Source organism: Seriola dumerili, unplaced genomic scaffold, assembly GCF_002260705.1.
Source record: "Seriola dumerili isolate Sdu_G_001 unplaced genomic scaffold, Sdu_1.0 BDQW01000190.1, whole genome shotgun sequence".
NCBI classification, from domain to species: Eukaryota; Metazoa; Chordata; class Actinopteri; order Carangiformes; family Carangidae; genus Seriola; species Seriola dumerili.
The window spans coordinates 833,846-861,741 of NW_019174445.1; the positions used below are offsets into that span (position 1 = coordinate 833,846).

Here is a 27,896-nt window from a genome sequence, read left to right on the forward strand (position 1 = left end):
TGTAATTCATAATAATTTAATTGACATTCGCAGAGGTCACAATAAAAGCACAAGTGAAATGTGTCTCAAGCAGCAGTTAAACAGCACATTTTATGTTTTTGTGGTAAGAACACACAATAAGCTGCATAAAAACCTATTTATGAAAGACTATTGTAGGGCGACTCAGTGCTACGTTATTCAAAACGCTGGCATCCCTTTAATTAGTTTCACTAATCTGAGTGATATTGAGAAAATTGAGCTCCATTCAAGAACTTGTGAATGAACTGACCTCACTGATAACGCACCGGGCCTCTCTCCTCACCGCGACGCTCAGGGAGATTATTTTTATGGCGCCTGAAACATGAACGGTATATTAATGTCCACAAGTGGCAAAGAGGCCTGTGACTCATCTGAAGTCGAGTCAGGCAGCCGTGATGTGGATGAAGTCTTCTGTACAGAGCGGCTATGACTCTTTAGACGGTGTGTAGGATGCTGGTTCATCACTGGCCACCACATATTTAGTTTCTGACGGCAGTGCTGTGAACTCATTTGCATAAACTCCATCATGATTTTTTTCCATCTCATCATCCACTCAGCCGTAGCACTGCCTGTCCTGCTCCACTCAGTCTTCCTTTCATTCCTTTCATTTCTCCTGCTCGTCAGTTAAAATTTAATTCCAGCTTTTATAAAACGTATTTGCATCAACTATTGTTGGTGAACAAACCGTTTCAGTGTTAAATTGGATTGAAATCTCACCCACAGGTAAGTAAGTAAAACTTTATTTATAAAGCAGCTTTTGAAACATGGGTTACAATGTGCTGTACAGCGCCTCGGTGCGTCACCTGGTAGAGCGGGTCTTTGCTGCATGTCATCCCCTGACTGTCCGGTCTCTCTTTCTCACTGTGAATATCACAATAAAGGCACAAATGCCCCAAAAAATAACTTAAATAATAGATAAAAAAAGAAGTACATAATAAAAGAAAACATCATAACAAACAAGCCTTTTGGTTTTTAGCCTCGACCTCGGGACAGCAGGAAGTCGCTGGTCAGTCGACCTCAGTGATCTCACTGTGGTCAGTGGACGCAGTAATTAACTGTGGGGCCAGCCCGTGCGATGCTTTACAAATGATTTTAAATGAATTGTTAAATGAATTTGGCGCTCTCTGGGTAACCAGTGCAGATTTAGAAACACTTGGTGGAATAAGTGAGCTACGCTGTGTATTCCAACAGAGACACAGAAGAACGATTTAGGGAAGTGACCAGTGAGTTGCAGAACATGGATGATTTTTTTTCCTGGATCTCTCTAATTTTAGCAACGTTTCTCAACTGGAGGAAACTAGGTTGTTTTGCATGAAATTAAATCTTACGTCAAATGTTACAGAATAGTTTATAATGATTTTTGGCTTGTTTAGCTTTTTCCAGATTTTAAGATATTAGCAGTTTTGCTTTTTTGCTGTCCTGTAAAAAAAATCCTTGCATCTATGACTCGTGTGTGTGTGTGTGTGTGTGTGTGTGTGTGTGTGTGTTGTGTGTGTGTGTTGTGTGTGTGCATTTTGGGTCCAGTATTAGTTTTTACACAGGAATTTCATTCATGCATTTGCATTCAGCACCAGTCAGTGCCGAGCTTGCCTGGTAGCGGTGATAAAAACAAATGCACGTCTGCAGGTTTTTGCAGCACAGCCGAGATAAATAAATGAAACGAGAGAATTTTTATCAATATAATTCACAATTCGCTGCTCGTCATAATAACGTGAAATTATTCATTCATAGCGCCGGGTGTTTGCGTTCTCTCTTCATCCTTTTTTATCAAAGAACATCTTTGCATAATTCCAGTGAAAACGGAGCGAGCGATTGTCGCCTGGCGCTGGGACAGAGTGTTTCATCTGGGAGAACATCACATGAAAGTCACTTCTTCTCTCGTCAGATGAGTGAAAGAGAGGAGCTCTGTGCAGTTCGTGCTACCCAACACACAGCACTTCTTTATTTCCAGACAACGCTGACCCATATTTCACTGACAGCATTTCAAAAGACTGATTTATAATCTGGCGGTCATGAGACACTGATATTTGGCAAATTTAACTCAGTTTCATAATGAGTGTGACTTCTCGTTGTGCCCGTGGCGGTGTATGTGAGGAGACCGGGTTTGGCCTGAACATGGTGAAAAAGGGACTCCTTTCATGTGGACCAAACATGTGTGAGGGTTTAACGGCCACTGAATCAGGGCAGATCTATTTGGAGTTTATAACCACACTGGAGGCAGAAACTTTATTAGCGTCCTGAGGGAGCAATGGGAAGTTGTCGACGCTATTAAAAGTGCTGCAGCGACGTGGTGTGCGAGACCTGAGCTGGATGTTCTGTGCATGTGTCTTCCATTGTAATCACAACAGATTTAACTGGATTAGCATTCTAGCATTCTCAAATGTGCAGATTAGCATGTTAACATTTTCATCCTTCAAGAACTCACGTGTGTTAGATAACGTGTGCTGGATACAGTTACCAGATACTGTTACCTTATGTGACTCCTGTTGTTGCATATTTCCTCTGCACTGACTGAGGCCATTGTTTGTGACTTGAATCTTCAGGATATGACATTGATTAAACTATTGTTGCAGTGTAATTACTCTGAACCAGACGCCGAGAGGTAGCGATGATGGATGTTTATTTACTGTGTTCGTTTGGAGACATGTTTGCACGCCGACAGCGCTCAGGGCGACATATGTGTGTGCCATATGTTTACAAGGAGATAGTCGGTATGCAGTTGGTTAATCAGCTCTTCCACACATAAACAACACTCATGCACTTTCTAGGGAACGTATCAGGTCAACTCGGTTTTGTAATCCTTCCCTTGCACATCAAGCTTTACTAGACCTCCTCAGTTCCCCACCCTGTCGTCACAGTTAAGGAACATCTGACCGGCCTCTCCCCACTCCTCTCCTGCAGAGTTTTCCACTGCTCCCTCTGTCTTCTTGCCAGATTTTTTTGTTTTTTTCTTTCAAAATTATTTTTTGGCCCTTTCTGGCTTCATTATGACAGAGACAGTCAGAGAGAGAGAGAGAGAGGAAAGTTAGGGAAGAGAGAGACAGATGGGGTGACATACATTTTGTCACTGAACCTAAATGGTATGCGCTCTGCCAGGTGAACCACCGGGGCGACCCTGTCAGATTTGACTGGATTTTCCTCCTAAATTTGGTTTTATTAGGAGAAATGACAATTTCTCTGCTCATTTCTTGTCTGAAATGTATGTATGTTGATTTTACACTTCTTCCTCATTTCCATTCCCACCACAAAATGTATGATGTATTTATAATTATGTGACTGATGATATTTCCACCACTGGTCAGTGGCGGTCTACCGAGGCCACTCTGGTTTCTCGGCTGCTCTGGGAACTGCAGGGAAGAAGAGGAGGAGCACTTCCAATACACTGAGCCTCGTGTCCTTCACAGCAAATAAACTACTTTGATTCCATGTTATTACTAAAGGAGACAGAGGAATAACTAAACATAAGACACACTGAACAGAGAGAGCAGGAGAGAGGGAGGTCATCAGTAACGTCTATGACCAACTCTACATATCAAACAGAGAGAGTTCGACTGCGTCTAATAAAAGTCTGCGACGTTCTGGAGTTGAAGTAAATAAAGACTAAACTGTTGTGGATCCCGATGGAAAGATAGTCCGTCTTCCAGGTTTTGAGTTTGGGTTTGAGACCTTCTCTCTCTCTCACTATGACTGTAATAAGCAAATGCCTTTCTCTCGGAGTGATCATGTTACAGTAAATCCAGCTGAAAGCACAGCTCAGTCTTTGTCTTTATGTGTTTGGTGATTTTTGTCAGATGACGTCACAGTTATAAAATCAGGATTTGACCAGAGGAGGTCTCTCACGTCTCTCATGATTTCACATTTTCTTGATGATTTCTTGCTTCTGATTCCTGCCAAGATCCTTGAAAAACTATGAGTAAGCAAACTGTATACAGGAGGAAAGAGGGTGATTGGATTTCATTTTCTATTTACTGCACCTCATATGAAGGTAATTGATAAATTGAAATCTATCCAATGGGGTTATTTTTAAAGCATCCTCACTTTGCTTTTAAACTTTTGCAAAGCGCCGTACAGGCCTATATAAAAGGGTAAAGTTAGCTGCTATCTCAACGTAACTTAAAGCTAAACTTGGTTTGTCCTCGTCCTCAAATCCTTATTTCATGTAAAGCACGCAAGCCTTGTGTAACTCACTCTGTAGTTCTATCATAAACATGCGGTTGTTCTGTGAATCCCATTGGCTTTATTTCAAAGATTAAAAGCTAGCCCTTGGCTGACTGTTGACCTGGCTGTTGTGTCACTAGGTGTAGGTCTCCTGTCATCATCCTGTCTGGGAGCAGGGGTGACATCTGGCCGAGAAGGATTAGAAATCTTGATCCCTGGAAAGAGCTGTTTGTGTTTGTCAGAGTCGCTTCCCTGAGAAACAACACGTCACGTCAGACGCCGAGGTCACGTTGCTCTGGCGTGAAACAAGGACATCTGTTCACTCACATCCTCTTTACTTTTGAAATCATTTTTCGGGTCACGTTATAGGAGCCGTCTCTTCTCATGCTGAACGAGCTCTCACGTCATTAACAGTTCTCTTGGTCGCGTTTCAGTTCTGAACTAAATCTGCTTTGTGCCGTCAGGAAATTGGCACACCTTGTAACATTTTCTCCTTGGCCCCTTAATACTGTGAGTTCAGGAAGTCTGTTACTATAACCAACTTTGTTTTAGTAAGTCTTATGACAATTACACCATATTAAAAGCTCTAAAAACACAAATTCATTGAAGAAATACAGACTGTATGTGCTGTATCTACAGCGTTTCCTCTTGTATCTCCATTATGAATAAATATAGGCGTTAATGCACATGCACACACACACACATGCTCCCTGCTTTGCCCTGTGGTGGCCTGCTTCCTGATAGCTCTGCTGTCCAGGGATTAGGCTCAAAGCTCTGCTCTCCGTTCTCAGAACAGACCCACACTGAGATTTACTGTTAAGAGCCAAATGTGCGACTTGTTTCCTGCTCCAGCAACTGAGAACCTGACAAATCTGTCCGGGGGGGGGGAGTTAGCCAAGGCTAGCTTTAACCCTAACTCCAGTGTTAGAGAGATACGTGGAGGCAGCAAAGCCTCCATGAGGCTCCCTGAGGACTGCAGCTCTCACACGGCTCTTCTTCTTTTGATCACACTGGATTGTATATGATTTTGACTTCATCCGTGTTTGCTTGAGATGGAAGCTGCGGTTTGATCAAGACAAGTATCTCCTCGAGAAAGTATGGGAATAGGCAGCTCCTTTGCACCACGATCTGATCAAATCTTTACCATAAGGTACGTCAGATTCTGAGCAGGTGACTGTCTCACCTTTAGAAGGCGGCTTTGTGTTGAGATGAGTTGTCCATCATCCTGAAATCCTGGCAGGAAAAAGCACCTTGTCTGAAGTAGGATATCCACTTGGTTCAGCAAACTAGACAGAAGTTGTCTGCCAGGCGGCGGAGCCAGGAGACATATCAGTATCAGCATTGATAGTTTGATGTGAGAGTGGAAGTCAACGAGGGTTTGACTTGTTGACTTCAGCGTGCGGTTGTTAGAGGCTGGATCAATAGATCAGTGTCAGCATGTGCCTGTGTGTCGTGTTCGACCGGCAGATGCAGCAGGGAGCGAGCTCTGTAGAAATCACTGCTGATGAGAGAGAGAAGAAAACTGAGGTGAACCACTCAGGTGTCAAAACAATTTAAAGAAAGATTATCCTCAGGCTGGAAACGGGTGCAACATGTTATGATACTCGTGTGTTTTGGTGATAAATATTAAATGTGTAAATGTGTGTTCTTCATGATACCGCTAATATCAACAGTATTAATCTGTTGGATTTTGTTCTTTTTGTCCATCTGTTTATTGAATGTTGTTTGACAACAGTATTTTGTTCACTTGGTTCATGATTCATGCACCAAGTGAACGTGGGTCGTGCAGCAAATGTTGTTTATTTGTATTTCATAAGATTTTAATGATTAACTGATTATCAATGTGGAACCTTAAAACTGTACGTTGTATTCTGTCCTAAATAATAATAATACAAGTAACAAAGTGCTTCACATGAGTCGAATATAAAACATCAGAGTAAAATGTAAATGAGATTGAAAAGACATCACACAATAAAATCTTTTTTTATTTATTATATATTTTATTATTATATTGGGCCACAGGTGACACATCTCAAGCAAACAGGATGTAACTGACACCTGAATACTTTTGTAAATGAGGGATGTGTTATGAAATGAGATAAAACAGGGAAGTAACTCCAAAGTTGAGGGGCCCTGGATCTCATTAAAACAATTATAGAATCAATCCTAAAATAAAATGTAGAGATGCAGCAAACAAAATGTATTTACTTTTCATTTATTTTTCCAAAATGTTGTTTTCTTTTTCGGTGTTTTCTCAGTCACAGATTGAAACTGTTAAATTTGAACATTTTCTTAACCAGGGTTCATAATGAAGACAGGAAGTGTGTTGTTGGGGTTTTTTGCCAGTTGTTCAGCGGTGTCTCCGTGCTCTTATCACAGAGTGAGCTTGGCGCCGAGGCAGAACCTCCCGCGGATCATCCTTAAAGGAATCTTCCAGGGGGTTAAAGTTGTTCGTGGACCTGACTGGGACTGGGGCAACCAAGACGGTGAGTAGTGTGTGTGTGTGTGTGTGTGTGTGTGTGTGTGTGTGTGTGTGTGTGGTGAGACTGCTTCATTCCTCTAACCTGGCGCTGCCAACTCGACAGGCCCCCCTACCTGCTCGAGCATGGAGCCGTGCCTCTTCAAAGTGTTCCACCATCACAGCGCTCTAACCTCACGTCTCATTAACCTGAGAAACGCCTGATAACCGTGTGTCTGTGTGCAGTTATGTTGCCGGTGACTCATCGGAGTCTGTTCCACAGATGTTGTGTCCGTCTGTGCGAGTCCTTGTTCTGTAATGTTTACGTCCTTTTTTTGTTTTTCTTCTTCCAGCCAAAAAAAAAAAGAAAAAACTGAGAAGCTCCTTCACTGCAAACACAGTCTGTGGTGAAAGTGTTGAGAAAGTGTGTGTTTGTGTGTCGCCTGCGGCTTCACATCTTGTGGTCTACGCTGTTGTTCAGACACAAGCGGCCCGGCGTCGGCTGATGTTTTGAAATAGTTTAGATAGTAAATGAAAACAATCTTCCACATCAGCAAACCCTCGACTGCTCCCTTTGGGGGGGGGGGAGAGGGGAATGATAATATGTCTTTCTGTCTCCTGGTCATCGTTGTCTCTGAGAATAGAAAACGCAGCTTCCTTTTCTGGGCGAGAGCGAATGAGTCAAAATGTCCTTTTGGTGTCTTTGAAACCGACGCCCCCCCGGGGTCCGGTTAAGTCACTCATCGGGCTTAAATGTGTGTGCAGTAAGTGCATACGTGATGCTCTGAGCATGCTCACAAATACCCCCAGCCCTCCGTGATGTAGTCTTAACGGGTCACTGGTTTAGCTGGTGTGGTTATCGACTGAGGCAGCTTGAGGACTTTAATGACTTAACAAGGGTTTTCTTTCCTCTCATAAAAAAAAAAAAAGCTGATGTGTGGATGTGAAACAATCCTGTGAAATGTTGAATGTGTTTTTATATGTTTTGTCAGGGAAAATGTCTCATCTCATTTGTCTCACACGTCTCTCAAATACTGTGCTTGGGAATTTTGAACTTCATATATTTTCTTACAAAATCCTCTCTCTTTATCTAACCTGATTTTTTTTTCTTTAACGAGCTGATACGTTACTGTTTTTTTGCATATTTGTGTGTGTGTGTAGGCGGGGAGGGTAAGGTTGGGAAGGTAGTGGATATTCGCGGCTGGGACACAGAGTCTGGTCGCAGCGTGGCCAGTGTCACCTGGTCTAACGGCACCACTAATGTCTACCGAATGGGCCACAAGGGCAAGGTAGACCTCAAGTACGTGTCCGACGGCCAGGGAGGCTTCTACTACAAAGACCACCTACCGAAGCTCGGTAAGACGCACAGAGTCCCGCTTCCAGTGTTTGAATTACTTTACGTTTATTTCTCAGATATTTGCTTTCATGAAAAAATCAGACTGTGGTTTAGATTCTAGTCTTTTTTTTTTTTTTTTTGTGAGGTAGGAAGACGTTAATCAGACATCATTGGGTGACAGTTCAGCTGTGTCCCAATTCAGGGGGATGTGGTCTACGAAGGTGAGGCCGAACCGAAATGAGACGGCTCCTGTTTTCACAGACGCTTGAGGTTTTAAGGTCCGTGGTTTTTAACAGTTGTACCTGTGAGCTGTTGAACTGAGCTGAAACAAAACACTGACATTTAAAAGTGTAATCTTCTTGCTCACTGTCGGTGGTGTTTGCTTTCATTACCGGAGCGCAATGAATCTTGGGATTTTTCTCAGGAAAAGAAGGAGCCTTTGAAATGGGACAGTCTAGTTTCGGCCCCTGAATTGCGACACAGCTTTTGTCTGAAGGAACTATTTAAAGCACTCAAAGTTTCCTTTTTTATCATTGTAATGTTTGCAGATATTTGTATGTGACATTTTTAGACATTACAGAGACGTAAATATGACACACTGATTTCAAACCCAAACTATTATTATAACACAAGTCGGATCCTCGTTGTTGATGCTGACTGACACCTGTTGATCCAGGAGAGCACGCGGAGCTGCAGCGCCAGGAGAGTGCAGACGGACACTCCTTCCAGCAGGGGGACAAGGTCAAGTGTCTCCTGGAGGTGGACATCCTGCGACAGATGCAGGAGGGTCACGGAGGGTGGAACCCCAAAATGGCAGAGGTACTGAAGTCTTCCCGTCTGACCGAGAGACAACAGACTCTCTGTTGAGTTCCTCTATAATGCAGAAGTACAACGTGTACAGTGGGAGTATTCGCACCTTTCTGAATGCTCTATTGTGTCATAGATCAGTCTGTCCTCAATGACCCATAGTGACAAAGTGAAAACTTGTTTTTACTCATGAAAAATGAAGAACTGAAATCTGTAATAACAAAAGTTGTTCAGTACATTGTGAAAGCCCCTTTGGCTCCATCGTGGGCGAGTCTCTTCAGGCTTTGGGCAGTTTATCTCGCTGCTCTCTGCAGATCCTCTCGGGCTCCGTCACATCGGATGAGAAGCGTCTGAACTGCTGTGAATCTTAAGTCTGGACTTTGGCAGGTTCCGCTCAAGGACAGTCAGACTCGTGTTGACTCGTGTTGTCTTGGCTTTTTGCTTCAGGTCACTGTTGAGCTGAACTGTGACCCCCACCCTCAGCTCTCATGCTCTTTGGAGCAGGTTTTCTTCTCTGTGTTCTCTGGCTGCTCTCTGCCATTATTGACACCAGTGTGCTGCTGGGAACTCTCAAAGCTTTAGCTCCGACCACAGCTATAGTTTTTTGTTTTTTAAATCTCTGTTTATTGCATTTCTTAAATGATGAGCACACAAAAACAAATACAACCCCCCTCTCCCCCCACGCACATACAAAGTAAGTAGATAAGTAAATAATTAAGTTCGAGAGAGACTTTCCTAGTTCTCAGGGTCCATCAGATCGATATCCTATAATCACGTTTACACTAAGGATTCTCGTTACATATCTCAGAAAAGGTTTCCAGATTTGACAAAATTTACCAGGTGAGAGTCATTTTCTTCTGCCTCATATAATATAAGATATTATTGATCCACTGCGATTGATTTGAAGGAATCACATCCGTCTATTCCTGTAGAATCAGACGACGGGCGGCAGCGTACAGAAGCCAAGAAGTCACAGTGGGGATTGTTCAAAGATCAGAGGGTTCTGCAGAGACAGCTGTGAGAGGACAGGGGTCTATAGTGACTTCAGGGACTTCTGAAAGTGTCTTAAACACTCAAGTCCAGGTGTGAGCCTCTCTAAACTCTGTCTCGTCAATTCAGTTTGGCTCCAGTGAAGTTCTAGACACATGTCAAGGATAATTAAAGCAAAGAGGAAGCAACTGACCAGAGACTGGAGCCAGAGAAAAGTTAAAAATATTGTTTAAAATGTTTTCACTTTGTCATTATGAGTTACTGACACATTAAATCATCGAGTGTGCAGAACAGTGAGGGGGTCTGAATACTTCCTGAAGCGTATGTACTCATGGACTCTTTGCACTGGGTGCACAGTTCATATTTTTTATGCTTTAGACATACACGGCCTCACAGTCAAAACACACACACGGCTCTTGAACCTGGCATACACAGTATTTATATAAGTGGCTCAGATGGACGTCGATGTGCAACAGAGTGAAAAGACGCAGAGCATCCGACTCTGGAATCACAGCTGCCGGAGGGAACATTAAGGTCACAGCCATGCAGAGGGAGAGACCCGGGGTGAAACAGTCTGTTTGTGTTTGCAGTACATTTGCCGGATCGGGACCGTTCATAGGATCACTGATCGAGGAGACGTCAGAGTCCAGTACAGCAACAACATCCGCTGGACTTTCCATCCTGGGGCCCTCACCAAGGTACTGAGCCTCAGATCAGTTGGTACCAGAGGATCCTGCAGCAGGTTCTCACTCAGTTCACAGCTTCAGATGATCGTAACAGCTCATCCACTTTGTTAATAATGTGTCCGTGTGTGTCCCCCCCCCCCAGGTGAACACTTTTGGAGTGGGTGAACTGGTGAGAGTGCTGGAGGACATGGAGAGTGTGAAGAGACTGCAGGCCGGACATGGAGAGTGGACAGACAGCATGGCTCCTGTATGCTCATTCAGCCTCATGATGATAATAATGATAAGAAATAACACTAACTCTTCATGGTGTTTGAGCTTCAGCTAACAATGCTCAGTTAACACCATGCTCCTGCAGAGGTGTGGACTTCAGTCACGCCTTTGACTGTAACAACAAAAACGCGTGACTTCACTCTGACTTTAAACCTTCACTTTCCTGACGACTGTGATGATTTAATTTGGTCTGATGGTAGCCGGTCACATTGTGTGAGCAGGAGGGAAAGTTTGGTAGCTGAAGTTATCAGAGAAACAAGCTGAGGAAATGTGAGACAGATTTTTAAAGTGAAACTGCTTCATGAGTGTTTCCACTGGTTTTAATCCCCTGGTGTGTTTGTTCTGGAGAGGAGGACGCATCATTCAGCTGCTGGTAAAACCTGCTGAACGTCTGTTTCATGAGTTATCAGAGAAACAATCAGGACAAAGGTTAGCATCAATCTCCGCTCCGACTCTTCCCTCAGTCTCTGTCCTCCGTACAGCGTCGCTCAGACTCTGACTTTAAATGTCAAACTGCTTCACTCAGTGTTTTTTAGCGGTTAGAATCACTGGGTCAGTTTGATTTCCTGAACCACTGACGCTGAGGGAAACCAAACCGGGAGGAGCTTATGGCAATGGTGGTCCCATGATCCCACGCCGTCTTTTGTTATTGTTTTTAATTGAGAGAGGTAGAAGTTATAGACTGTGCGTTTAATATTATAAAAAGTTCAGTACGTAATACACAACAAAACAGTTATGATTCCTGAAAATGTACTATTCTAACTCTCACATTTTATAAACAACTGTGCTTTATTTTGAAGTGGCTCTTGACTCCGGACTAACTCTTGATGTGCAGAGCGATGACTTTGTCCTACCTCTGTGTTCTGGTAGCTTCGGGTTACTCGTTGTCTGAGTGCATGATATCAACTGTGTCACTTGCTAAAGAAAGGCCTTTAGACATCCCTCTGAATGAAGAGTGACCTACTTCACAGAGATTGGTTGAACATCAGGAAGTATTCGAGTTCAGAGCCGCTTCCTCGACTGCAGACGGATTATTTTCCTTAAAAAATGAAGTTACACAAACAGTTTTTCCACTTTTTATTTCTTTATTTGTCCCTGTCCCCCCCCCCCCCCTCTGATCCGCCCACGCCTAGTCCATCTTACTTACTGCTTTTTGTCCTAGGTGCTCGGGCAGGTCGGGAAGGTGTTGAAAGTATACGCAGACGGCGACCTGCGGGTGGCGTTCGGAGTTCAGACGTGGACGTTCAATCCGGCGTGCCTCTCGGCGCAGCCCGTGGAGGTGGACGCCAACCTCATGACGGCCGAGAACCCCAGCGAATCTGGAAGTAAGGCGTCTGCCGTGACGAGGGGGCTTCATCTCAAACACTCCAGCTCCAGCTTCCTCCCCCACCTCCCTCTGCATGCAGTCATTGGTCCCCCCTCCCCCCCTCCTCGTTTCAGCTCTGTGTCCGCCCTGCATGCTCTCACATACGACAGGCTGCAACTGGTCACAGCCATTCCCTGTCTGTCTGTCTGTCTGTCTGTCTGTCTGTCTGTCTGTCTGTCTGTCTGTCTGTCTGTCTGTCTTTTCCAGCGCTGTGTGGACAGGGTGTCCATGTCCTGAGCTGTTCTTCTCTGTAGCATGTCCTCAGATCCTGCATGTTGACGGCCAGAGGCTCTGGCAGCTCAGCAGACATTTGTCTTCATGTCAGAAGTTCTCAGCAGTCTCTATAATCGCGGCCAAGTCCGTTCTGTGCATGTGTTCGCCTCGGTGGACGGGAGGGTGACATCAGAGTGACGTGTGTGTGTGTGTGTGTGCGCGCGCGTGTGTGCGTGTGTGTGTGTGTGGTCAGATTGTGCTGCATGGAGGGACATTTTGACTCATTCCTGTGGTTTTTTTCATTGAGCTCAGCCTCGACAAACATTAACCAGTGTGACTTTTGTGGTGCTGTTCCGCTTTCTGCAAGTCTTTGCGACAACATTTCTAATCCTGGTGTTCACATCTGACTGATTAAACTAAATGACTCTTTGTCTCTCTTGTCTGCCCCCTCCCTCCCCCCCCCTCCCCACCCTGCCCTCCCCCTCCCTTCCCCAGGTACTGTCATCTCAGTGTTGGAGAAGCTGCTGTCTCAGTCCACAGAGCAGGACAACCCCGGCCGGTTGGTCATCGAGGCAGCACACGGCAGTGCCAACAAAGTGCGGGAATTGGTGCAGAAATATCCTGACAAGGTTAGTGCAGCACTCCTTCTCTCTGCTGCAGTCCACTGCTCCTTCCAAGAGCTCCTTCCACCAGGGCGGGGAATTTAAGGACCAGAGTAACTTAGTGAGCCGGATAAGGAGACCGGATACAGATGAAGTTAAAGACTGAAATAATGGACTGTTAAAATGTTCACACTGCACGTCACTCCAGTGTTTCTCTCTTCTTATCTCGGCGCTGCTATCCCACAATGCAGCACCAGAACGTGGGTCTCTGTTCAGACCTGGTATTCACATCCGTCTCAGGTGGACGCAGGTGTGAAGGTTCCCAAGACCTCTCAGTCTTAGGTACATTCAGAGATGCTACTACCTACAAATGTGAAAATAATGTAAAACACACATACATATATATAGATATATATATATATATATCTATATATATGTATATACCAGATAAAACAATTACAATATAAAGTAAGGTTGGTAATTTTTCTTCTCGACTTGCACTTCTACGTCTCCGTGCTTCTCCACAATTACATAACGTGTGAGGATTATGTATCAGGTGCATGACGCTGGTTGTTGTTCATGCTCAGATTATTTCCAGTCAGTCTTATGCTCGGGTGTGTTGGTGTGTCCAGGCCTCCGCTGTTTTGTGATGAATCTTCAACCGTTCTTTGGTTCCTGGCAGGTGGATATAAAGAACCAGGGCAAGACGGCGCTGCAGGTGGCCGCTCACCAGGGCCACATGGAGGTGGTGAAGGCCCTGCTGCAGGCCAACAGCTCCATCGAGGTCAAGGATGAAGACGGAGACACAGCATTACACTACACTGCCTTCGGGTGAGCACGCACACACACACACACACACACACGCACACACACACACACACACGCACACACACACACACACACACACTCTCAGTTTTCTTGCATACATACACAGATTTCAGAATACAAAGGTGACTCTCTCTCTCTCTCTCACACACACACACACACACACTCACAGTGCTTGAGTTCACAGTCAGGTGCAGCTCTAGAAACCTGGTCTGACAGATGTACAGCAGAGCTCCGGCCTGTCTCTTCCCATGTAATGTGATAATCCATTCACAGCAGTGACGGCATTAAAGTGTTGCCTAATCAGTCGGCCACATCTCCTCCTCTCAACCACATTAACACACGCTCAGGAAGTCCAGCTTTTGACAATAATAATAATAAGAAGAATAAGAATAATAACTTTGTGTTGCTGATATCCTGCTGCAGCGGTTTAAGTTATCACGCAACCCTGGAGCTGTGTGTAGCTTCCCAGTGGGCTTTCATGTGAGATTTCATACCCTGTTTTTTATTAGCTTAATTCAAAACACAGGTGGAATCACTCTACATCAAACGAAGCACAGGAAAGGATTAATCTCTCTCTGTTTGTGCCGTCTCCACCGTTTAGCAATCAGGCAGAGATCGCACGGCTGCTGTTGAGCAAGGGGGCGAATGTCAACCTCCTGAACAACTCCATGTGCACGGCGCTCCACATCGCTGTCAACAAGGGCTTCACTGACGTGGTGCGAGTGCTGACCGAACACTCGGCTGATGTCAATCTCCAGGTGAGAGGACCTCCACTGTTAATGACTGATTCACATTCATTCCTTATTGTCCGTCTTGTTTTACCACATCCACTGGTCTTCTTTGATTCTGCACTGTGGCATAAAGAACAAGTGGGAACCAGCTCTGTGCCAGGTTTAGTAGCGAACAGCAGAGTTAGGCTTTGTAAACATGAAATGATTAGCCAGCTGTGATGAGAGACAGTTCATGCTCTCACCTACACCTGTGTTTTTAATCCATGGATCACAATGTCATATATGGAAATAAAAGCACATATGTAAAAATTATATATAGAACCTATTAGATATTGGATTGAAATATATTTGAAATATATGTGTAGCCCATACAAATATGTTGTGCCGTATAAAAGAATACACCTCATAAATATATCATGAATTTCCCCTAGGGGATAAATAAAGTATCTATCTATCTATCTATCTATCTATCTATCTATCTATCTATCTATCTATCTATCTATCTATCTATCTATCTATCTATCATACACACTGTACCACTACACTCCAGTTTTATCCTTATTTTGTCCCAAACGTGTATTTTTTAAATATATTTCTAAGGAAACATCCTCAGTAAAAACATGAAATACTCGTCTCAGGCCAACAGGACTGATTACAGAGTGAGTTCATGTCTAACATGTAGCCACTGACTGAGGTTTAACCACTGACTGAACATCTGGGCAGCAATAAGCCAAACCTCTCTGGCACATATCACAACACACACACACACACACACACACACACACACACACTGCCCTTTCACTCAGCTGTAAACACACACATTCAAACTTGTCCTGGTGTTCGACTGTGGCCCTGCTTCACTCCGGCCCTCAGCCTCATTAAGGCAGTTTAGTTTCTCTTTTAAGGGCATTTTTCAGACGGTCTAACTTGCCTGCAACCAGCCCCAGAATCCACTAGCTAACTAATTTTGTTCTGCTTGAGCAGTGAGACTGCTCAGCCAAAAATACGCCAGACCGGAGTTTGTTTTGTGTGCGGGAAATGTGGACTGTTTGTGTGTGTTGTTTTTTTATTTATTTGACTAGAAACAAAATGATTAAGAACATGTTATAATAAAAAAAACAGGATTACAACAAACTGTAGTGGATAAAATCATGTTAAGTTTACAGATCAACACCTTTGTGATATAAAGATATTCTAGTGTAGAGATTCAAGGGTTAATGATGCTGTTTTGAACATTTCACAAGAAAAAAAAAACCTGCAGCACCAATTTGAATGCATGGAACAACCTCGCTCACTGTGCTGCATGTTCATCTTTGTTTTCTTTATCCCCCACTCAGGATTCATACGGGGACACGCCTCTCCATGACGCCATCGCTAAAGATTTCCGCAATATCATCGAGATCCTGGTTGTGGTGCCCAACATTGACTTCACTCAGCAGAACCACAGAGGCTTCAACCTGCTGCACCACGCCGCCCTCAAAGGAAACAAACTGTGAGTATTATTATTATATTATTGAATTTTTACAAAGGCTTGAAGTTTCTCTCCAGACACGTTTTAAACTTAGTAAAAATGATTAATATTTACTTTAACATGGTTTCCACATATAAAAAGTAAAAAAAATAAAAAAAAATAAAAAACTGTGTGAGGTCATCTCCTCTCACTTCCTGATTGAGCCTTGAGCCCCGCCCACCACCTGCTGGCTCCAGGTGGACAGGTGAAAGAGCAGAGAGCATCAAGATGGTGAGAGGAGGAAACATCAGAGAGACTCAGCCACATGTTTGAGCCTCAGTCAGACCCAGACTCAGAGGAGGAGTCTGTGGAGACCAGAACCAGAGACTAGCAGACGGGTCAGAGCGGTTAGCTAGTTAGCATCTTTTCAGAACGATTAGCTAGTTAGCATCTTTTCAGAACGATTAGCTAGTTAGCATCTTTTCAGAACGGTTAGCGCAGGATTTGTAACTGGCAGTGGCTGACACGGTGTTAGCAGTTGTGCTAATGCTAACTCTCTCTCTCTCTCGCTCTCTCTCTGTACTGACACAGTGTCAGGTTTATTTAGCCCCGCCCCCCGTCCCCACAAGTTGACAGGATTGGTTTCTTAGGTTTGTGACGTATGAAACCCTGGCTGTCTGAATCTGTGTTTATGAGTCACTGGTTCACTGCAGTTCAAGGTGGAAACACTCATTCATGGTGTTGATGATTATTTCACTCATCATGTGTCTGTATTATATAAAAACATCATGATAACAAGGTTAAACACTTGGTTTTCATTGTAGGGGGATTTGTAAACATTCGGCCTTTCACATGTGACTTACCATAATGAGTGATTGTAAATAATGACAATAATGGAAAATGTGGTCAAAAGGGTTGTTGTGAGAACAAAGCAGCATTAGTTTGAGTTAATGGTAATGATTACCTAATGACACTCTCTATGGACAATGCCACAGTTTCCACGTGTGCATTCCCCAAATCTAGTTTGTCATCAAGTGTGTGTTCACCAAATAAATCCAACTATGTGTCAATAGAGGACAAAATCCAGTTCTCATGTCCGCTCCTTTTCCTCAGCTCGGTCGTTCTCATGTGTCTATGGGCGTGTGTGTGGGAATCTCTCCCCGTGTGTTCAGATGAGGAGTCAAAGGTCAACTCTCAGCGCTATCCGTTACAAATACAGAGCTCATCTCCCACACAGCCTGCGCCTCTGTCAGCCGCCTCGCAGTCGATATCAGGCGAAAAAATGCAGCAACGTTTACTTCTGCACATCAACTCGTCCTCCAAATTCTCCACAAACCACATTTAGTCTGGTTATAAGTGATGCATATGTGGGATTCAATAGAGGACAGAGATCCAAACAAACTCTAATCAGTGTGGCAGACCGACAGTACTCAGGTTGTGTCACTGTGTCTTGGCGTCATAAAAGACTGTGTGCTCTTACTTTGAAAAGCGGAAATGGCCTCATCGGCAGCCAATCACATATTTACACATGGATTGTCGACACAAATCTACCTCCGTACAGTGGTTTCCTCTTTTAGAACTGAGCACAGTTCTCAGTAGAAGTCTGAATCTATTTTAAAATCATTGTCCTTCCATTGTTCTTTATTTTCCTTTACTAGTTCATGTTTTTATTGTAAAGCACTTTGAGTTACATCCCTCGTATGAAAAGTGCTCTACAGCTAAAGCTTATTATTATTATTAAGATGATGCTATTGAAAAATTTAAAACATAAATGTGATATATTACTGCAATACAAATTATATAATGTATTATACTGTCATTAATCTCAGTCACCCTCTACTTTAAACCTTTCTCTACAGTTGTGCAATCTGTCGCAGATGATAATCAAAGACTATTTCGGTTGTGCATCATTTATACAATTTAGAATATTTATTTCCCAACTGTTTTCAGCAGTAGATTTCATTCATTACTGTGCAGAGCCTCATAAACCACCTTAACAGGAGATTTATTCACATTATTTACACATAAATTGTTATTTTTCATGCCGACAGACTTGAACGTTTGATAGATGACTGTACTGACATCAAGAAATTTTTTTTTTTTTCCACCTTTGTGTGAAAAATGAATCAAATATTGAGTCTGACTTGATATTTTTTACAGTGTACTGAGTCTTCCTGACCGTGGTGAGGTTCCTGCTTCTTTGCTCCAGGGCTTTTACAACCTCATCTGAACTTTCCATCCCAAATTATAACAAAACCATGTAATGGAAAATTGTCCCCGGCTCCTTTTTTAAAGAGGTGCCATAAAGGAGAGGAAGCAAGAATGAAAAACACCAGCTTCACCAAAAAAACAAAAGAAGAAAAATCCCCCTCCCTTAAGCGATGCCACACAATTAGTTCAATTAGAGATTATTATTCCAAAGTGTGGGTTCGCTGTTATTGTCATCAGTAAAGATTTTCAGGCTGTGAGTAGATTACCACAGTCTTTCCATCATCTTCTTATGCCATCAGTTAAGTACTAAACTAAAACCGAGCACACATCAGTCCGTTTTCCTCATCAAAGAAAAGCTTTGAAGTGTTAATGTCTGACCTCCTGACTTCACCTTCCAGTGACCCACATTCCCTTCATCAGTCTCCCCCTCACCCACCCCACGTCTGAGAAACCATCCCACAAAAAAAAAGAAATAATCTGAGTTCGGGACGCCCCCGAACACGAGCGTAACATGTGGATGAATGTCGACGGAGCAAGCGAGAGAGGAAAGACGCTGCGGCAGACGGTCATTTAATAAAACGTCCGATCTGTTCTGGCAAGTGTCATATGTGCAGCGCTGGGAGTTTTTCGGGGGGCCGCACTCCCCGGCATTCATTTAGCCTGACATCAGCCGCTGCGCCAAAAACTAGAGACACAGGATTTACAGTGTTCAAGGATCAGCAGTTCATTCATATATCACCGCGCAGGCCTACAGCACACTGACACAGGCCCGCTGCAGCGCCTTCTCTGTATGTTCTCCCACTTTGTTTTGGCTTTAATGCAAATTTTAACCTCCAGTTTGAATCAGATTGAGTTTGACTTTAAACTTTGTGGAGTGAATTAAAGATTAATATTATTTTAATGGGTTTTTATTAGCACAGAAGTCTGATTTGTAACCTCTGTGTTTTTTCCTCTGGTTGTTAAATTGATGAACCATGCATAAAAGTATATATGGTTCTCTGTGTGGAGTCCCCTCCGAGCAGCTGGGACCCTCAGTTGTTTTTTAGTGACAGAAAGAGGAGAATGTTTTGTTTATTAGAGTATTTATTTATTGTGAGGAAATGGAAAAAGAGGGCTAGAGGCCAAGTTCACAAACAGTCCTGGGAAAGAAATGAGACGAGGCAAGAGGCCAGATTTTTTATTGTGGGGGGGGGGGTTCAGCGCGACAGAAGAAGTAAATGGATGTACAGGATGGTCGGTCTGTTTACTGTATTTACTGGAGAAGAACGAGCGCTCCTCGTAGCTTCTTTGTTTTCTCCTCTCTTTCACCAGGTCGCTTTTGTTCCCAACTATTTCTTCTATTCTTCCTGTTGCTCCTGTCGTTCAGCGTAAACTGAGATATATTTCAGAACACACTGATTGTTCATCAGAATCCTTTCTTTTCATTCCTTTTTTTCATTTTCCAGAGTTTGTACTGGTCATGGTACATTCCTTCTGCTTTTACCAAAGAGTCAAGTTAAAAACAAGTGTGATGTAAACCCCCCGAAAATAACCAAAGATGACTTCAGCCTCCAGAAAAGTCATTACCAGCAGCTTTCCCAAGATGGCCTCTGGTTGTTGTGTGTGTGAAGGCGTGTTTGTACAAAAACTGCCTAAAAACGTCTGAATATTCATGAACACACAGGAGTAACGATTATGGAAATGATACGGAGGAGTGAGGCATTGTGGGTACAGAAGTGACACAACTGACATGGCTGTTATCTAATGTGAGAGGCTCCTTCAGAGCGGCGAGGGCGAGCGCTTTGAGCTAACGAAGGCGCTCTGGAGCAGGGACACTATTTCCTCCTATCAATACCTCCACCCCACACACACACACACACACACACACACACACACACACACACACACACACACACACACACACACACACACACACACACACAGCTGCATTGCAGGTACCAATGACCTCCAACTCAGCGTCTCCTTAACAGCCTTCATCCTTAATAACACACCCAGAGGAGATCCCGACCACACGTGACCACACGTTAAAAAAAAAAAAAGAAAAAAGAAAACGAAAAGCAGCTCAGTGATACGTTTAAAATGTTTCTGCGATGTGCTGTTAATGAGCCTGTAAACGTGCTAATTTGTAAGTTATCATAATTAAAGCTGCATTAAAACTGTCCCTGTTCCCTGCTCAAAAATAATTGCATGTCTCATGTTCCCTCCACGAGAGCTGAGAGCGTTCACACAGTGTGACACAGTAGAGATGAGATGCACCATTCAGGAGAGTGAGTCCATGATTCTGTCGTCAGGTGTCTGAGGTCGTAAACAGACTGAACTCAAGCTTCCAGACGGATCCTTGAAGTCACAGATTAAGTGTTTTAACTGAGCTCTTGTTTCCTCAGTGAGGGAAATATGGAGGACCAGGGATGTCAGTTTTATATTTTAATAGGCATTAAAAATAGGAATTGTAAAAATATTTTATAAATGAATGATTAATCCATTAATACATTAATACATTAGATTTAAAAACAGATTACAGAAACATCATAAATAAACCATTTATAAATACATTTATTCATTCTAATTAAATAATAGAATTTGACAAACTATTTGAAAAGGCAGTTTTGAAAGGGGAATTTCCATTTCCCTTTTCCAGCTGCTTTTCCTTTTCCTGTTAGCTAATTGATTAGCTTAGTCATTTAGCTTCTCCATTCATAACCAGGCTAAACAATCCCCATTGGATTCATGGGTCATGAGGTGGAACAAGCTCCCTGATTGGTTGGAGAGCTAACCAGTCGTATCGGGTCTTACCAGCACTGAAGGCCCAACCCTAACCCTAACCCTGTCATAGAAAGGCTAAATGACTAAGCTAATTGATTAGCTAACAGGAAGAGGAAAAGTAGTTTTTAAAATGCCTTTTCAATTCTGGTTTTTCACTTTCTATTATTTATTCATGAATTAATAAATGTATTTATTGAGTGTTTTGTGCTGTTTTTGTAAGTTAATTTTAAAAGCTGAAGTATTTATTGATGGAATAATAGTTAATTTATAAATTCTCTTTATAAACAACTACGGTGTCTTAAGAAAGCAGGATTTCAAAGCCGAACAATTCAGGTAGAGATTTGTTTTATTTATTTGTTTATTTGTTTATTTATTTATCACCATCTTAACATAAAAGGTAGATACATATTCACACCAGTGATGTACGTATCTTCCCTAAAGCATATTGCAACCATATCTAATAGTTTGATCAATGATGTGCAGAAGACAAATCAATACAATCAATACATTCAAACACATATAAATACTGTAAACACGCTGTAGCAATAAATGCATGACAATAGTAAGAGAATGAAAAGCAAATAAATCTAGAAAATAAGAAAAATGAAAACATTAGAAAAATAATTACATTATATTTTTAGTAGCTGGAAGAAGGATGGTTCCAAGTTGGTCTTAGGTAAAGAGATTTATCAATATTATTAATTATTAAGAATTATTAATTAATCATCATCATCATCATCATCAAATTCCTTCCTGTTCTCTGGACATTCTTTGCTCCCTGTTGTATGTGTTGATTGTTTATTGCTGTTATGATCGTGTTCTGTTGTGCAGTAATAAGCTTTTTATGGCTGGATGGGCTATGAACTATCTTAGATTGATATCATATTTATTGGTAACTCATCGGTTGTGCATCCTGTTTACATCCTGAGCTGTCCGTCTGTGCGGTGACGGAGTCGAGCAGTGAATGTAAAGCAGGGAACAATAAGCCTCAGTCAGTGTGCTGTCCATCATCCGTATGCTTCCTGTTGAAAACACAGCATCATCTATCAACTTGAGCGACAGCAGGGTTCACACGCGTTACAATCCTGCCGAGCGCACGTTAAAATCCACAGAAAGTTAGGGTCACGTCACACTGAAGCCTCCGTGGCGGCAGAGCCGGCGTCCTGGGCGCCTACCGACGCTGTCAGCTTCAATTTCACACGTCATGAAGCAAACTCGGCTGCAGAGCAGAGGACGAGGCGACGGTGCTGCCTGGCCCGGCTCTGCAGCGCCGTCCTGCTGCATGAATCACAAAAAAAAAAGTTCTAATAGTCTCACCTCACCAAATAATGATCTGCAGCTGAACTATGTCGACCTCACGTTGAAGACAACAGGCTGTGACCCAGAAAACTAAATGGAAGCCTAAGAAGACAGTTCACATTTATGACCTTGACAGATGATGCGTTTAATGTCCTCAGTCGTGTTAGACGTTGTCTTATTACTCTGTAGTAAACACTGAATATGACGGTGAGCTTTAAGGTTTAAAGCAACAGTTTAGATGCCACGCTGTGGGAAGGGCAGAGCTGCAGCCACATCAGGAGGTCACTTGACTATATTTAGTGCAGACCGGCTGCCTGTGGTGCCTCAGTGTTTTCCTGTCTTATTAACAGTCAACAGCTGCGTCTCTGTCGAGTGCAGCGTGACCCAGGATGAGCCTCATACTCCGACAGGTTCACGTTGCGTTCATGCTGCAGCAGCCTGCAATTAGTTCAAGTGTGTGAGACGATAAAAAAGCAGCGGAGCAGCTATTACACATTATATTAAGTGTTCTTAATCGAAGCTGTGAGGGCTGTTGTGCACCCCGGCTGACTGAGTCTCGTGTTGTTTGTCCCGGCCGCAGGGCCACAGAGAAGATCCTGGGTCGAGCACGGCAGCTGGTGGACGTTAAGAAGGAGGACGGCTTCTCCGCGGTGCATCTGGCCTCCCTCAACAACCACAGAGACGTTGCCGAGATCCTCATCAAGGAGGTGAGGTGTCTTCTCCTTCTCCATCATCGTTCTTTCTGTCTTTATTTTTATACTAAAACACAACAGGAGTATGCAACCACCATTTTTTTTTTACACATTTAATTTAACATTTAATGCGACTTTTAATTTTCTGGTGGGGAATTTAAATGTTATTTTTCTTCTACCTCCTCCTCCACAGGGTCGCTGCGACATCAATATCCGCAACAACCGCAACCAGACGCCGCTGCAGCTGGCGGTCACGCAGGGCCACACCGACCTGGTGCAGCTGCTGGTTGCCGAGGGCGCCGACGTCAACATGGAGGACGAGGACGGGGACACGGCCATGCACGTGGCCCTCCTCCGCCCGCAGCTGGCCAATGTTATGCTCAGCCCCACCGTGGGAACCAGCAGCACGGAGGAGAGCAGCGAGGGCTGTGCCTCCACGTCGCTCTACTGCAGGGTGAGGCTGGAGGGGAAGTGGCATGTTGGCGACTTATTTTTTTATTCTAAAGACTTAACGTTTCTCCTAGGGGGAGCAATTAGTTAAATCAAGAGCAAGAAAATGATTTTCAAAATAATCAGTTTTCAAATAGACCATATTCACACGGTGGCCATTTTCCTTTGATGTCACACTGAGGGCGGGAACACTTTAATGTCTTTGTGCGTGAACGAGGAGATGGTCGAAACACCTTCACGTTTCTTTGACCATGATAAACGGGCAGATGAATGTTCCAGATGTTGAAAGTAAAGATGACGCAGGGAGAAATGGTGGCTTAATAAATAAAGTAAGTGAATTAAGACTGAAGGTGGGAGGAGGGATTAATAGTGTGAAGGAGGAAGGTGGAATGGAAGGTAAGAGGAGGGAGAAGGAGTGAGTCAGACAGGAAGACATTAAAGCGGGGGTTGATTGTGTAAAGAGAGCAGGAGGGAGGGGTTAAGAGGTTGTTTTTTTCCGGAAACACACAAGCTGAAAACAGAGTCTTAGATCTTAATAACCACATGAGTTTTAACCTTTTAGGATTTTTTATTTTGTTCTTTGAAATAGAGATTACTTCATTCTTCGGCTTTAATCCCGAGGTGCAGCTTTAAAAGAACGTACTGGCAAAAGACGAAGCGATGGTGTAATGAAGGGGAAGAGGAGGGGGTGGGGGAGGGCCCTCTCAGTGTGGCAGTACAGATTTGACAGAGATGAAGCTCCAGTTAAGATTTCTGTGATGAATTTTAGGAGCGCGGTGTAAACATGTTGTTTTCCTCCAGAGGACGGCGCTCCATTAATCCAGGGAGTATAAAAGAAACCGTGTGGAGTTATTCATCCTCAAAGACACTGAAATTACTGACCGAGTCCTCGGGTCTTTTAACATTGACATTTTGAATCGTCGTCATTTTCTCTCTCTAAAGCCATTTTGTGGAGGGAAGAGTCCGTGTATCATGACTGCTGTCAACAACAACAACAACAACAACGACCACCTATGGCAGTTTGAATATTCATTAATGAAAGCGAATGCTGCGTCTGGCGATCCATGACAGTTTGGTCACATTAAACTGGCGATATTGATTTTTTTTTTGCCAAGCTGTAAACAAATCACTGACAGATCATCACCTCGTGAAGTCTTTATGGTGAACGTGTTATTGAACAGCAAACCTCGGGGGGGGGGGGGGCCATCTGCCGGGTCACGCACTCGGTTTATCAGCTGCTGAGAGACAATAAAAATGAATAAAAACTAGAATCACCGCCTCACAGTCGTATCCCTCCACCAACCAGTCAACCCGCAGGAACTCGTGCTGTAACGTCCTGAGTTACAGCATTAAATAATGGCCAGAAGTGTTTTTGCAGAACATTATGACATCACAGTGAAATTGACCTTTGACCATTTAGATATAAAATATCATCACTTCATCTTATCCTTATAGACTATTCAGTTTAATTGTGTCATAATTAATGAATGAATTTGTGATTTATGGTCAAAAACGTGTTTTGTGAGGTCATCGCAACCTTGACCTTTGACCTGTAGCCACCAAAATCTAATCAGTTCACCCCTGAGTCCAAGTGAATGTTTGTGCCAAATTTGAAGACGTTCTGTCAAGGCACTACTGAGATGTTGTGTCCTCGAAAACGGGACGGACGGACAAGGTGAAAACTAAATATCGATTGATAAAAATATTGATCAGTGCAGCTTTAAACACCTGCTGAAGGTTTCCTCCACACTGTCACTGTGTCCACCTGCTAAAGGGGATCACAATTACAACGTCCCAGCTTCTCTCTTTTTTAATCTGCTTCATGTTTTCGGAGCCACTAACGCACAAGAACTCGTTCATTCTATAATCCTCGTTAAAACGCCTCGACTTTTTATACGGGCGCTTTAAACACCGTTAACACCCGTCGGTGCTGATATCAGTGCGCCGGTGAAGAACGTCCTCTCCAGTCTACATGACCGCAAACACTGCAGCTCCACTCAACACCCTGGGAGCCTGCCAAGCCAGCACACACACACACACACACACACACACACACACACACACTCGCAGCCTTGAAGGTGGTTAGACTTAAGTGCTCAGGGCGGCTTTGTCCACCGTCAGCAGATGAGTTATCGGGGAGTTCTTCGCTGCTGATTAGATTTGGGGTTGTGAATCTGTGTTAGCTGCATCGCACTGGTTTTACTTCAGCTACATCTTTTGTTTTTCATAATCAGCTGTGTCCCAAACTCAGGTTCTACTCTAAGCCTTATGTAGAGAAGGCTCTGCTTAATAATCATTAACTCCAACATACTCCATCATGTGTCTCCACAGCTGAGCGCGTCGGGTCTTCTGGGGAACACGGAGCTGAGCGTCGGAGCAGCTATGGCTTGTTTTCTAGCACAGGAAGGCGCCGACATCAGCTACGCCAACCACAAGGGCAAGAGTCCTCTGGACCTGGTGGCAGACAGCACCATGCTGCAGCTCATCAAGAGCTTCTCTGAGAAGCACAGGTAGGTGTATGATGCGTATTTTATGAAATATGTTCGTTGATGAATATCGTTTATATGCAGATGAAGAAAAGTCGACCGAAGAGGAAGTTTCGCTGTGCGGGAATCATTCGGTTTTGTGTGTTGTGTGTCAGGTTGCAGCGTCTGCAGGCCATCACATGCGGACAGGGCCTGAGCAGCGCCAGCCTGCGGCGGGTCCACACTACGCCCAACACCATGACCAACCTGGTTCTTCCCACGCCGCCGGGGCCCAGCGAATGCCTCATCTGCTCCGAGCTGGCTCTGCTGGTTCTGTTCTGCCCCTGCCAGCACAGCGTGGCCTGTGAAGGTGGGTTTGAAAGGAGGTCACAGATAACACTCAGTGAACCATGAAAATAAAGATAGAAAATGAGCAAAACAAATAGAAAATAAGTTACTAAATGAGCCCATAAATAGTTTTCTACAGTCTCATATTGTTAAATAATGTGGACAAAGTCTTTACAGCTGCTTTTTGTTATGTTTGTATTTCTTGTGTCTTTACTGACCTGCTCCTCGTCTGAACAGAATGCGCCCATCGAATGAAGAAATGCATCAAATGCCAAGTTACAATCACCAAGAAAATTAGACAAGGTGAGAAAGATTCATCTGCATGTACCGTCTAAACGTTTTACTGTTACCTGATGTTCATTCATGAGTTTCTGTGATTTTTAAACTGACATACAGTTGCATTTTCTAGGAGCCTAGATCGCAAAGTCTACCAAGTGGGGTTATTCCGCCCAAATACTACTTCCTGTCTTATGGTGGCAGTTTAATTGTTTAATTAGCATAATAAGGTAATTATCAGATAAAATAAAGATGGAATCTTATGCTATGGCCTTTTGCCATCACTAGATCTTGATCAGATACTTCAATACTCAGTGAGGTTCAGTGCATGAGTGGCAGGATCTCTGTCCCTCAGCTCCTCTTCCCTGGAGATGAAAGATGAAAGAAAACAACATTGATACTAATTTAATACAAATTTCTTTCAATTTAGTAGTTTAATGTTGCTAATATATGAGATATATGAGATTATGTTCCTGCAGCAGCTGACAGGAGGCTGCAGTTTCCGGACCACGATTGTGTATTATTGATAATAGATAATTTTATTGTAAAATTAATAAAGTAATTATTTGGCTACTGCTATGATATTTCCAAGAGCTGTCGTACGCGTCCATCTGTGGTCCGGTCACAAAAAACTAGTGTCCTGAAACTGCAGCCTGCGGTTCTGCAAGAAGCCCCTACTCTACCCAGAGAGAGCAGAAACAGTCAAAGACACGGCTCTGGATGGTGGATTAAAGCACGTTTCTGTCGGGAACAAGCCACCAGTGACATTTAGAGGCATGTTGTAGTTTCTCTTGTACACAGCCATCTTTGCTCCAGCAGCACAGTGACACAGCAGGACAGTGTGAGCTTGTATTAGACTGCATAGCGTGCATGAATTTCACTTCTGTTAACGTCACAAAGCAATAACCTACAGTTATTGTCTAAGTCTGTAAATTCAGTTCCTCATTGAATGTCTCCCCCCTCCTCCTCCTCCTCCTCCCCGCAGACCAAACAGAGGTGGATTGCAGTCCTGGCAATGAGAACTCGGAGCAGCACAACCTGCTGGAGCAGCTGCAGTCGCGCTACCGTCAGATGGAGGAGCGTATCACCTGCCCCATCTGCATCGACAACCACATCAAACTGGTCTTCCAGTGCGGACACGCCTCCTGCATCGACTGCAGCGCTGCGCTCAAGACCTGCCCCATCTGCCGGCAGACCATCCGCGAGCGGATCCAGCTGTTCGTCTGAGCCTCTCTGTCCTCTCAGCTCTTCACGTCGGAGGGGAGTTTGGAGAGAAGTGAGGATGGGGATGGGGGTGTTCAGCTGTTAACTCTGGGAAGAAGACTCAGTGACCTGTCGCACCCTCCTGCTCATTCCCACCCCACCCAAGTACTCACTCAGCCCATGTTGCTTTACGATGAGACGCTGTGTTACGTCGCTGAGAGTCCAGTTTGTTACGTTTCGAGTGGTTCCCTCTGGAGCAGCGCCGGCGGGAACTCG

At 43.7% G+C, this 27,896-nt stretch overlaps 1 protein-coding gene across 2 annotated transcripts in view; it reads left to right on the top strand.

Moving 5' to 3' along the window:
• Window positions 1–27,698, top strand: part of mib2 (mindbomb E3 ubiquitin protein ligase 2) — a 47,432-nt gene extending 19,734 nt beyond the window's left edge. For both annotated transcript variants that reach the window (XM_022753167.1, XM_022753168.1), the window contains 16 exons: window positions 6,556–6,662; window positions 7,796–7,990; window positions 8,647–8,789; window positions 10,358–10,465; window positions 10,596–10,700; window positions 11,886–12,048; window positions 12,798–12,931; window positions 13,587–13,735; window positions 14,334–14,490; window positions 15,801–15,955; window positions 22,767–22,893; window positions 23,072–23,332; window positions 25,660–25,838; window positions 25,970–26,163; window positions 26,379–26,444; window positions 27,403–27,698. In XM_022753167.1, coding sequence (XP_022608888.1) covers window positions 6,556–6,662; window positions 7,796–7,990; window positions 8,647–8,789; window positions 10,358–10,465; window positions 10,596–10,700; window positions 11,886–12,048; window positions 12,798–12,931; window positions 13,587–13,735; window positions 14,334–14,490; window positions 15,801–15,955; window positions 22,767–22,893; window positions 23,072–23,332; window positions 25,660–25,838; window positions 25,970–26,163; window positions 26,379–26,444; window positions 27,403–27,644 — 2,485 coding nt within the window. In that variant the 3' untranslated portion in view covers window positions 27,645–27,698. The remainder of the gene's footprint in view (window positions 1–6,555; window positions 6,663–7,795; window positions 7,991–8,646; window positions 8,790–10,357; window positions 10,466–10,595; window positions 10,701–11,885; window positions 12,049–12,797; window positions 12,932–13,586; window positions 13,736–14,333; window positions 14,491–15,800; window positions 15,956–22,766; window positions 22,894–23,071; window positions 23,333–25,659; window positions 25,839–25,969; window positions 26,164–26,378; window positions 26,445–27,402) is intronic.
• The last annotated feature ends 198 nt before the right edge of the window (window positions 27,699–27,896 follow it).